We start from the raw sequence: 12,179 nt of genomic DNA on the forward strand, positions 1-12,179 counted from the left end.
AAAACTTTGCCATCAACTGATTATTCCTCAAGACACTGCCCCATTCTTCAACCTCTCCTTTTGCAGCCAGATGTTTCAGTGTCTACATTTAGAGCCTTGTGCTTCTTCCAGTCACTCCTCAACATACAACACTCTGACTTCCTCCCCATTTCACTACAGCTACTCTTTCAAAGAGCAAAATGACAGAATTGCCAAGCCCAGTTGCCTCATCTTAGTCCTCATCTCACCTCTTTTGAATTCTCTCCTCCTTAAAGTGTTCTCCTCCCTTAACTTCCTACCTCTACACTCTCTTGGCTCTCCTCATACCCCGACTTAGGCTTTATTCCTGCCTCCTCTTTTCAGTCTACGTTATCCTCAGTTTCACATTTACTGAGAGCTAATATATGCCAGACACTGTGCTAGGTGTGGAGCCCTGGTGGCATAGTAGTTTAGAGCTCAGCTGCTAACCATTGGTCGGCAGTTTGAATCCACCAGCTGCTCCATGGAAACCCTGAGGGGCAGTTCTATATCCTATAGGGTCACTATGAGTTGGAATTGACTTGACGGCAATGGGTATGGTTTTTATGGGTTTAGTGCTAGGTGAGGGGACTATACAAATGTGGAGCGAAGAAGCATGGTCCTTGCCTTTAAGGAACTTAGTCTAATGCGGAAAAGGACAAGTAAACAATTATAATACAAACATAACAGCAAGTGCCCTGATGTCAGGGGTTGGCGCTGTGTGTTATAGAAGCACATAAGTTCCACAGTTCCCTCTTCAGCTCTCTCCTCTTCTCTTGCACTAGTGCTCTGGATGATCTCACCCAGTCCCCAAGTTCAACCACCACCTATACGCTGAGAATACCTAACTCTCTATTTCAACCCAGCCCTCCCTCCAGTGCTTCTGCCCTCTTGTCTCCATGTGCCTGGCGGGTGGTCTTTATGTGAACGTCCTACTCTAACTCAGTTCATCCATTTCTTTTCCCTAAAGCCTGCTTCTGTCCTCTACCTTATTCCATCAATGGCATCAGCATGTACTCAGGCACCTAAACTTGAGGTCACCTTTTACTCTTTCTTCTCCCTTACCTTCTCCCCCTTCCAGTTGATATGCCCTACTGATGAGACCTCTGAGATGCTTCCCGTTTCTGTCCCTCCTTTCTGTTCTTACTCATACTATTCTTGCTAAATCTATCACCTCTTTTCTGCACTACTGCAACAGCTTCCTAGATGGCTTCCCTACAGCAATCCTCCTAATATACTTCTCTAAAACACAGATTTGAAGATGTAATTACTCTCCTACTCAAAATCCTTTAACCAATTCCCACTGCCTTCAGAATTAATCCCAGGCTCATTCGGGAATTCAGGGCCCAGTGCACTTTCCGACCGGTGACAGTCTCAACAGGTCGAACCCAGGGGCCATGGAGAGGGGGGACTGGGAGCTACTAACGGGTATGGGGTTTCTTTTTGGGGTGATGGAAATGTTCTAGAACTGGATAGTGGGAATGGTTGCACAACAATGAATTTGCCTGTTCTGGACATTTCATATAACTGTAATCGTTATGACATGTGGCCTTTTGTGTCTGACTTCTTTGGCTTAGCATGATGTTTTCGAGGTTTATCCACTTTGTAGTATACATTAGTACTGCATTCCTTTTTGTGGCCAAATAATAATAATACATCACGTTTTGTTTATCCATTCATCAGCTGAGGGGCATCTGGATTGTTACCACTCTGTGGCTATTATGAATAATGCAGCTATGAACTTTTGTGGACACCTTTTTGTGTGAACATACCTTTTCAATGCTCTTGGGCATATATATATATACACCTAGGAGTGGAACTGTTGGGTCATATGGTAACTTTAGCATTCTGAGGACCTGCTAAACTTTTCACATCGGCTGCACTACGTTATGTTCCCACTAGTAACGTATAAGCGTTCCAATTTCTCCACATCTTGCAAATACTTGTTATTCTGGTTATAGCCATTCTAGTGAGTGTGCAGTGATTATCTCATTGTGGTTCTGATTTGCATTTCCCTAATAACTAATGATGCTGAACATCTTTTCGTGTGCTTATTGACCACTGTATGTCTTCTTTAGTGAGCTATCTATCCAAATCCTTTGCCCATTTTTTAATTGGGTTATTCGTCTTTTTATTGTTGAGTTGTAAGAAATTCTTTATACGTTCTAGTACTAGACCCTCATCAGATACATAACTTCCAAGTTTTTTCTCCCATTCAATTGTGCATCGTCTTTTCACTGTCTTGATAGTGTCCTTTGACGCTCCAAAGTTTTAATTTTGAAGAAGTCCAATGCATCTATTTTTCTTTGGGTGGCTTGTGCTTTTGGTGATGTATCTAAGAAACTGTTGCCTAGTCCAAGGTCATAAAGGCTCACACCTATGTTTTCTTCTATGTTTACAGTTCTCATAAGCTATATATTTTGTAGTTTCAGCTCTTATGTTTAAGACTTTAGTCCATCTTAAACCATCTTTTACTGTGATAGGTATGAATTAATTTTTGTACACTGTGTGAGGTAAGGGTCCAAATTCATCCTTTTGCATGTGGATATCCAGTTGTCTCAGAACAATTTGTTGAAGAGACTAATCTTTGTCCATTGGATTGTCTTGGCACCTTTGTCGAAAATCAATTGACCGTAGATGTGAAGGTTAATTTCTGAACTCTCAATTCTATTCCATTGATCTATACGCTATCCTCATGCCAGTATCACACTGTTTTGATAGCTCTATGACATTTTGTCAATATATAAGTATCAACACTTATTACCATTATCTTAACTCTATCTTCATTCATCCATCCATACCCTACTGGATTACGAACGCCTTAAAGGAACGGTTCATTTCTCATTTATCTTTGTAACCACTTCACTCCTAATCCTAACACCCCACACTCGCCCCCCGTGCTTGGCACAGTACCTAACACACAGCAGGAACTCAATGCTTGCCAAATAAATGAATGTATTTTCACATCTCTGTGCATCACTAGCATTCTTTTCCTTGTCTCTTTTGCCTACTGAAGTCCCACTCTTCAAGGCCCAGCTGAACTAGGACCTTTCCTGTGAAGCCTTTCCCACATTTCCCATTATTAATTAACTGTTCTCTTGTTTTCTTATTGCAAGCTCCACTTTCCTTCCTACTGTAATTTGAATTTTCTCCCATTAGCTTTTAAACATGTTGAGAGCACAAACCGTCCCATCTTTTTCATCTTTGTATACCACAGGAATTAAAACAATGCTTTACATATAGTAGGCACTTATAGTAATTTGCTGAACTGAAATGAAGGGGTCAGAGATAGCTGCATGCCACACCTGTAATAGGAATCTGGTTATTTCCCTCTAGCCAAATTAATCAGTTTACCATTCCCTTTGCACACCACCCCTATGCCTGGAAATCTCTCTTCATCCCCTCAGCCAACAGTGCCCCGCCTCTATCAGTCTGCCTCAGCAGTCACCTCCCCTTGCTATCCCTTCCCTCTCACTCTTCCCTTCCTTGGAAACTTCCAGGATTAATTCCAATTGACTTTGATTTCCCTCAGTTCCAATGTTCCCTCTTTTATTCTACCTGTCTCAGTACTTGTTTGCCTTTTGTCCACATGTTCATTATCTTACTCCATGACCCATGAGTTCTATAACCCTGTTAGCTCTATTGGTCAAATTCTGCTTTAACAAATTCCCTTGGCCTGTGACAATTCTTCAGTGGTCCTGGAATTTTATTTTTTTAAGTTTTTACCCTGATAGGACATGGCCTGTAAATTGAGTTGTACATACTGGCAGATTGCTCTAAAAAGGTATTACTTCATAAGGCAACAGCCAGTCTGAGCTCAGCAGTGGCCTTACCTGTAGCTCTTTCTCCTCCTGCCTCAGCATATTCCTAAGGATCTGGGTGGCATGTTTTTGAAATTCGGGATCCTAGGAATGGAAAACATGACAGTAATGAGAGTTGAGGGACAAACTCAATAGCTTAACTCTCTTCTGCTTGCTGTTCTTGGGCGAGAAAAACTATGAGAGTAAAACCTGGGTGATAGGCATGTGTTACACAAACTTGGTACCTAAATAGAATTCGGCAGATAAAAAAATCTCATTTTGATTTTACCCCTAAACTTCCTAGAAACCTTGGCTGTAATCACCTTTGATATCAAATTGCTCTCCAAAGTCCAACCTCTCTGTCTCCCAATACTTGCTGGCTAGTCTCCTTTCCTACCAGAAGATCCTGTTCCCTATACCTATCAAAATCTTATCCTCTTTTAACTCCTTACACGGGCTTCCCCTTAGTCCTAGGGTTCTCTCCCTACTGGTTTTTGGCTTTTTCTGATTCTCTCCTTCTACCCAAATGGCTCCATGTGTCTCTCCTCCAAGCAGTGTTTTTTCCTTAGGAAGCCTTCCACCCTTGTAATGCTGACCGGCAACAGTCTTTAACAGATGCTTTCTGTCCATGCCTGGAAGTGTGCACTCTCTTCCCTGTGAGGAGGCGCACTCTCAAAGGGCCTCCTTACAGTTTTTCACATGCTGAGGAAACACACTGCATGTTGCTGTTAAAACTGCCCATGTGTTTACACAGAAGGAGGACGCTAAGGCATGGAACTATCCCTTTAATGCAGTCCTTATTTTTGTTCAACTTTGTGATGATCTTTCATGTATCTCTCTGGCTCATCTCTGCTTACTGAAGTCTCGTTCAATTTAACCTGCTTTCTTCTCCAAGGGAGGGCTCTTTAAAAGGACAAAGCGAGGAGGGGCAGCCAGGGCGGCCATTACCTGTAGAGGTTTGGGTCCTGTGATGCGCTGTGGAGGTGGTAGAGGTGGAGGAGGTGGTGGTGGTGGGATCATAGGGGTGACTCGGGGACCTCCTGCTGGGGCTGGGTCCTGCTGGAGCCCGGAGACACCAACAGACGAGGGTGAAGAGCCCAGGAGAGTCAGTGCAACATAGGCACCAGCTGGAGGAAAACATAAAGGGAGCGTGCTTAAGTGGCAATGTCGTACTGCAGACATTCAAGTTACAAAGGATGGGCTCCTTCCCCCTTCTCCTTTTGTTGGAATTCTACAGATTAAGTTCTCACCTCTAAAGCCCTGGCCATACCGTAACTCCTGCCCTCCTACCCTTCATCTGCTCAAGTACTGCCTTCCTTCCCTTCATCCAGAGACCTCCACCAAAACCCCACCATAAGTATTAGGGAACACCTTGTTCCCTACTTTATCTCATTAAATGAATTAGCCAATGTAAAGCCCCCAGCACAGTGCCTGCCTGGCACACAGCAGGCACTCAAATTCTAGCCCTCCACCCTCCCTAGACTAGCACATCTTTTAACCCTTTCATGGGCGAATTATTTATTAAAAAAAATTTTTTTGGTGATGCCATGTTTTTTCACTAATGGGCTACATGCTGAATTGTTTATTGGTAGTTTTTTATTATTGAAAAAATGGGGTGCCAACTGCAAGTGGGCCATATCGGTACCATGTTCCATAAAGTACATCACAAACATGGTACATATCAGTACCATGGCCCAGGAAGGGCATCACACTTCTTGGTTAGACTTCAGCCATAAACTATCCTACTTGACTTCCTAAAAATAAGTAAAAATACTCAAGAAGTACTGAATAAACATTGCAGTTGCTGCACATAAAATTGTTATCAGATGATCTGGAGTCGGCCATACTGGTACCATGTTCCATGAAGCACATCACACACGTGGTATGTATCAGTACCATGGCCCAGGAAGTGTGGAAAATGTGAGTGGTAGGTATATCTAGTAACCATCAAAGGGTTAATTCTTTCCTAATGTTTGCTGCTTCTATCTGATTACCTGCATAGACTCAATTGTTGGGCCTTCCAGACTCGCAAACAAGGAACATTTTTATTTATTCTCCAAAATAGGAAACAAGTGGGGAAGAATGTCTGTGAATGCGAGAGGAGAGCAAACTATTTGCGTGAGACCTAGTCTCAGTAGGATATGGTCTCAGAAGCAGCAGCAAAGATGCGTGTGGGTAAAAGTAAAGACGTCAGATGCGAGATGTATAGTGTCTCCACTGGAAACAGTAATAGGCAACTGTGGCAGCCTAAGTAGATTACTCCACACCAAGATTAAAGATGTGACTTTAGCTGCCTCACACAGCTACAAAGGAAGCCTCCCGGTCAACAGGCCTCCTCTCTCTTCTCTCGCTTCCTCTCAGCCCATCTGCTCCCCGGTTTTCTTTAGTTGTCTTCGACTCACATTTGATAAGCTTCACCACCTCCAGGTGTGAGCTATTGGTGACCATGGTGCCATTCACCTATGGGGGGACAAAGGAAATGAATAGTGGTGGTGGAAACCTAGGGTATCCTTCAAAATTGTTCACATCTGCTGTGTGTTTTGTCTCCCCAGGTGGGCTGTAAGTTCCCAGGGGGTAAAAAGTGTGTTTTCATTTGTTCATTCATTCATTCCTTTTTGCCATATACTTCTCCATCCAATAGCCTTATACACATGTATGTCAACTGACACACTCTGTTTCCTCCTCACAAGAGGACTAAGGATTTCCCTCATTTAGGGTTCCTTTAACACTTCCAGTAGTCTGCAGAAGAAAGCAGTAAACAAACAGGGCAGAAGATGGGATTTTGGAGCCGGCAAGGACCTCAGGTCAGCACTGTACGGAGAACAGAGCATCAGCCTGAGAATCCAAAGGCTTCATTAGCCACATCCTCTTCCTCTTGCTTCTGTCATTTGTGAAATGCAGATAACAAAACCTGTTCTAAAAAGCTTGGTTACTTCAGAATTAAGAAGAGCCTAGAATATGGAACCCAGCTATCTTAACCACACTCTCTCTCACAGCATAGTACTATGCTCATCCTCATGGTACCACCCCCTAGATCAGTGGCTGACAGGCAGCTGGAAGTTGTGGGATGGGCCAAGGCCAGATGTGGGCCTGCATGTCCTGCCTCCTTGTCCAGGGGTGGGAACTGGGGACAGGAGGTTCACTTACTTTGATGATCCGGTCACCCTCTTTCACTCCGGCTTTCATGGCTGCACCTCCTATAAGGAGAAGGCCTGGTCAGCAGAGCCTGATAACCTCTCCCAGAGGTCACTGCATCTACCCCCCAGTCCCTGTCAGGTGACCTCCCCTCCAAAATTTCCTCTCACTCTCTGTTAGGTAAAACCCATTGCTGCTGAGTCGATTCTAACTCATAGCAACCCTGCAGGACAGAGCAGAACTGTCCCATAAAGCTTCCAAGGCTGTAATCTTTAAAGGAGCAGACAGCCACATCTCCCTCCACCCCCAATAGCAGCTGAGCACTTAAGCCCTGTGCCACCAGGGCTCCTTCGCATTATATTAGGTGCCCCAAATATTGGGTGTACATCCTATTCTGCTCCAGTAACACAACTGCTTTTAAGCTAGAGGGGACTATATAAGGTCACATCTCTTGCTCTTTCCTCCACCTGGCTCAGATACTAGACTTCCTGTAACCAGGCCAAGACGGGAGACAGGCAGGGCCAGGCTCCCAGGATATGTGTACATATGCGCATGCTGCATTTAAATGTATCAGAATACATTCCAAGGTCAAATTAGGTTTTCTTATTATCTAGTGGGAAGAATGAGTTTTCTGCATTGAATATAATTATTAAAAATAATCATAATTTTTAAGAGGAATATGAAGAAAATGATTAAAACAAGTTTTCAACCAGTGATTAAGTCCCAAAAACTTAAGTATGTGCTGGGAGCTGACATCATTAGAGATGATAATGCTAACTGTTTGGATTTCTGTTAAAAAAAACTTTATACACATTTCTGCCTTTACGACGGACCAGATTAAGAGCTTCTGATCGTGAGGAGCTCAGAAGAATGTGCTCACAGCGTTTTTAGGTTATCACTCAGCTGGAGGCTGAGGGTGATTTTTGCCATTACACAGTTCTAAATGACTTATAGTCCTAGATTGATTTATACCCAGGAAGCATAAGAACCACTAAAGCTGAAAACAAGTTAATGCGAAGCTTGAAGATGCTAATTTTTGTAAATGTGCCCCAAGACGATCATCAAATCTGAGAGTTGCATTCATCTGATCAAAACAAAACTCCCACAAAGCACATCTAGATGTTTCTCCTCTAAAAAGAGAAAATACATCCTAATTTGGCTTTTCAATATCGGGACTCATTGAAAGCGTGTTATTTATGGAAGAGTACTTGCAAATAGCTTGAAAGTCTCTCTTATGTTGTCATCTAGAAACTAAAGATGAATGTTATATAAACCAGTCAATTTCTTAAAATGCAAGTATTCCAAACGTCAGGTCACAAAACTGGTTTCGGATCTACTTTTAAGTTAAATTTTAATTTACATTTAGTTCCAAAACTACACGGAATATTGTTAATGTAAAACTTATTTGTAAAAAAAGATAAATAAATAAACTATGATTTTCTTAAAAAAATTAAACAGTACTCACCACTTGTCAAAGGGGAGTAACCACTTGTCAAAGGGGCAGAGGTAAAACCAACCCACGTACAGATTGTTACAAACTCAATTTTGAATAAACTTTATATCATAGTATTTAACATGCAGATCTAAACATAAAAAAAAATTTAATATTCTCCATCATTGTACCAGACAAAAATTAAAAAAAGATTTAAAAAAATTTCCTTAGTGTGTTCTGAGGTCATCTTATAGTGAAAGGGGTTTGTGAGTCCAAAAGACTAAGTTAAAGGAACTAGCTTGATGGGCACCCAGAGAAGAAAAAGAGGAGTTGGATACTACTGTGACCTCTGAGCTCCTGAAAAGCAGAAAGACTGACGGCTCTTCTTTCTGTTTCCAGTGAAGATGGAAATGGTTACAGATAGAAGTTTAGAAAGCAGGAACCTTTCATGACATCTCTCTAGATTTTTAAGCAAGAGGTATTCTTAACTGTTCATTAGCAGAGCCATCTTGCCTGAATGTAAGAGATACACGAGGTGACTTCTAATAACTTGGTGATCTAAAAAAAAAATCAAACTCTTCAGAGTAAATGAACTAGAGCAGAAGTCCTCAAGCTTCAGTGAGCACACAATCACGGGGGGAATTTGTTGAAAAGCATATTCCCTGGCCCCCTTGCCAGAAATTGATCCGGTACTTCTAGGGCTGGGCCCAGGAATAAGGGTTTCAAACAATCACCACAGTGCCCAGGTGATTCTGACGGAGGGAGAACACAGACTGTACTCTGAGAAATAGTGTACTGTAGAAATCTCATAGCTGGAAAACACAAAACAACTGCTTTTCGCTCTTGCAATTCCAATGCCAATCCAGATGAAGTCTCTTTCTCTCTCCTCAATACCCTTTCCAGAACGCATATTTTACGGCAAACCATCCTTCCGCTCTTTCCTTTCTGGCTCTGACTCTACTTAAGCCTAAGCAGAGAAAAAGTGAAAGAGAAATGAACCCACATTTCACTGGAGAGGATCCCAAATTCACTATCAAACAGACTGCAGAGGCAAATATACATTCTTGGCAGTACCACTTGTTCTGTCTTGCCCTAGCCAAGGGACCTTGAGAAAAGGCAAGCAAAGACTCAAAGTATCTCTTCAGAGCTCTGCCCCTGGATATGAGAAACAATCCTCCTGCTGATAAACAGTTAATTCCCAAACATAAGAAGTCATAATTATTTATATGCTTGTATGATTCATAAACCTCATTTTGGTCACAAATTTGAAATTCTCTTTTCACCTGTCCCAGAAATTATCCCAAGTTTTTCTCCAAAATTGCTTAAATTATATTTTTTCTTTCTACCTTGCACTATACTGAGTGTGAAACGCTAACCTGCTCTCTACCCCTTTTCCTTGTGTCCTTCTACAGGCCACGCCTACGATGCCCCACATCACCAGGCCCAGTCTCACTTGCTACATGGAAGTTTACTCCTCTTAGGGACACTTGCTTTATACCCTCAACACCCCCACTGCCTGCCCCCCAACTCCCTTCTGTCTTCTTCAGCCTGGGCCACTTAATAACAGCGATCCTACCACCTGGCAGATGACACACAGAGCTCTGAACTTTTTAAAGCTCTTCTATATATGATCTGTCACTTGACTGATTTGTGTACAATGCCCTCCCGCTTTTCATTCTCTTCCCGCCAAATTCCTACCCTGCCAATCTGTTACTTCTTTCCATTTTTCCAACTACTCCTGAAATCCTATTTCTTCTAAGAAGGCTTCCCAAAATGATCCGAAGGGAAATGACTATGTACCCAAACAGAAATTTTCAGACACCATTCCCTTACACATACTGCCTAACACACACCGTTTATCTTTTGGTAGTTTATTATTTGATGTTAACTGTATCTGCAACTGTGTCCTATAAGCATTTGGAACAGTGTGCCTGTCTCAAACTGCAAACCTCTGCAGAACAGTGACTATATCTGTGCCCTTTGCAAGGTAATATGAAGGTAAGTATGAAGAAAGGTGCCTTTGATTCCTTCACGGATCTTCCGGCCTGGCAAAGGGGGCTCCCTTGGCGGGCAGTCAGGCATTGTCTCATGATCTGAGCGCTGTTCTGCTGTTCTTCCACTTGCCAACAGGTGACACAAGCATGAACTGTGATCCCGGGAATTCTGTCTGGTGGCTTAGCATTCTGTAGACTTCCACAGAAGCCCCTGGGAAAGCAGTTCTATAGTAATTTATTCATGTCCCTTAGGGCTGCCCAGGCCTCCAGAGAATCCCCTGCAAGTTCCCCAAGTCATGCAGCACTGTCAAACACATGGCTGCTTTGTAAGAAGTGTCCACCCCAGGCAGGAGGGACACAGCACTCACCAGGCCGCACGGACTGCACCAGAACAATGCGATCCCCACTGACTGTGAAGCCAAAGCCATGTTGGTCCTTTTGGATGATGACGCAGCGCTGAACAAGGCCTGTTGAGAAAGCAGGGGGCGGGTAAGGCGGCACTGTCACCAGGGGTTAGTGCGTAAAAGCCAAGATCATCCAGGAAAGGTCCAGTGTGTTTGTTCCTCCAGAAAGCTGTTCCAAATGAACCAATTTCCCCAGGCTTGTCCTGCCCAAACATACTACCAAAATGAGTCGCCTGCCTCAGTGATGCACAAAAACCTTTAACCTGCTTTGTATTCCATGCAAGAAATTATCCTTCTCTTAGGCCCTGAAATGACTCTCTTGAACGAGTCTATCCCTTTCGGTTTGTCTGGGGGCAGGGCCAAGTCCAGGCTACTCTCCTGATGACTCATATTAGAGATAAGCAGCCCCTGGGATTAAAGCCCAAGTGAGATGGGACGTTTTGTGGCAAATTACGTCCGGCGGCTGCAGCAGGTCACCCTTTTTGCAGAGCTAGATAACTTACTCAGGGTGACACCGGGTCAGCCCTCTGCCAAATCCAAGGAAGGATAAACAACAGGAAAAACCCTTCTCTTTTTCACAAATACGCACAAACACAGAACAAGAAAGAAAGGAAGGAAAGGAAGGAAGGGAGGGAGGGAGGGAGGGAGGGAGGGAGGGAGGGAGGGAGGGAGGGAGGGAGGGAGGGAGGGAGGGAGGGAGGGAGGGAGGGAGGGAGGGAGGAAGGAAGGAAGGAAGGAAGGAAGGAAGGAAGGAAGGAAGGAAGGAAGGAAGGAAGGAAGGAACAGGTTCTGACTATTGACTGCCTCTATCCCTGTGGGTGGGAACTAGCCCCTGTACATGTGTGCAGGTGTGTGTGACTGATTCCGTAAGGGCTAAAGCGTGGCTCTTAAGAGTTCACACAGAACTGGTTTCAAGTCCTGATTCTGTCCCCTACAAGCTTATGCACTTGGGCAAGTGTCTTAAGCCCTCTGTGCCTCCGCTTCCTCATATGTAAAATAAGGATAATAAAACCTACTTTCTACAGTTGAAGTAAGGACTAAGTGGGGCAATTTATATGAAGCATATGACACAATGCTTCACACACAGTATGTGCTCAAGATAAAGGCTAAGCTGTTTCACACTTGGGGTGTACAGACAGGGCTCTGTGTCTATGTGTCCAAAGCCCCCAAGAAGAAGGTTACCTGTTGTCTCAGAGGCGTCAGAGGGTTCGTGGTGGTGGGAAGGGGACTTGCGCTCAGATGCTGAATCTCCCAGAGAAGACAGGCTACTTAACCTGGAGAAGGAGTAAAAAAAACACATCGATGAGCTGGGTGGGGGATGGCCAGCCTTGTAGTAGAAGCAGGCCCTGTCAAAGGGGCCCTAAGGCTGGGGTAGAGAGTTCGACCCTCCCATACTGTAACCCACTCAACTGGTGGA

The 12,179-nt window shown here is 43.7% G+C and overlaps 1 protein-coding gene across 10 annotated transcripts in view; it reads right to left on the reverse strand.

Moving 5' to 3' along the window:
• ARHGEF11 (Rho guanine nucleotide exchange factor 11) overlaps positions 1 to 12,179 on the reverse strand; it is a 127,123-nt gene that overhangs the window by 40,911 nt on the left and 74,033 nt on the right. For all 10 annotated transcript variants that reach the window (XM_064282740.1, XM_064282746.1, XM_064282745.1 and 7 more), the window contains 6 exons: positions 11,945 to 12,036; positions 10,727 to 10,825; positions 6,945 to 6,994; positions 6,200 to 6,257; positions 4,746 to 4,924; positions 3,831 to 3,902 (listed from right to left, as the gene is read on the reverse strand). In XM_064282740.1, the coding sequence (XP_064138810.1) occupies positions 3,831 to 3,902; positions 4,746 to 4,924; positions 6,200 to 6,257; positions 6,945 to 6,994; positions 10,727 to 10,825; positions 11,945 to 12,036 (550 nt within the window). The remainder of the gene's footprint in view (positions 1 to 3,830; positions 3,903 to 4,745; positions 4,925 to 6,199; positions 6,258 to 6,944; positions 6,995 to 10,726; positions 10,826 to 11,944; positions 12,037 to 12,179) is intronic.

This window comes from Loxodonta africana, chromosome 3, assembly GCF_030014295.1.
Source record: "Loxodonta africana isolate mLoxAfr1 chromosome 3, mLoxAfr1.hap2, whole genome shotgun sequence".
NCBI classification, from domain to species: domain Eukaryota; kingdom Metazoa; phylum Chordata; class Mammalia; order Proboscidea; family Elephantidae; genus Loxodonta; species Loxodonta africana.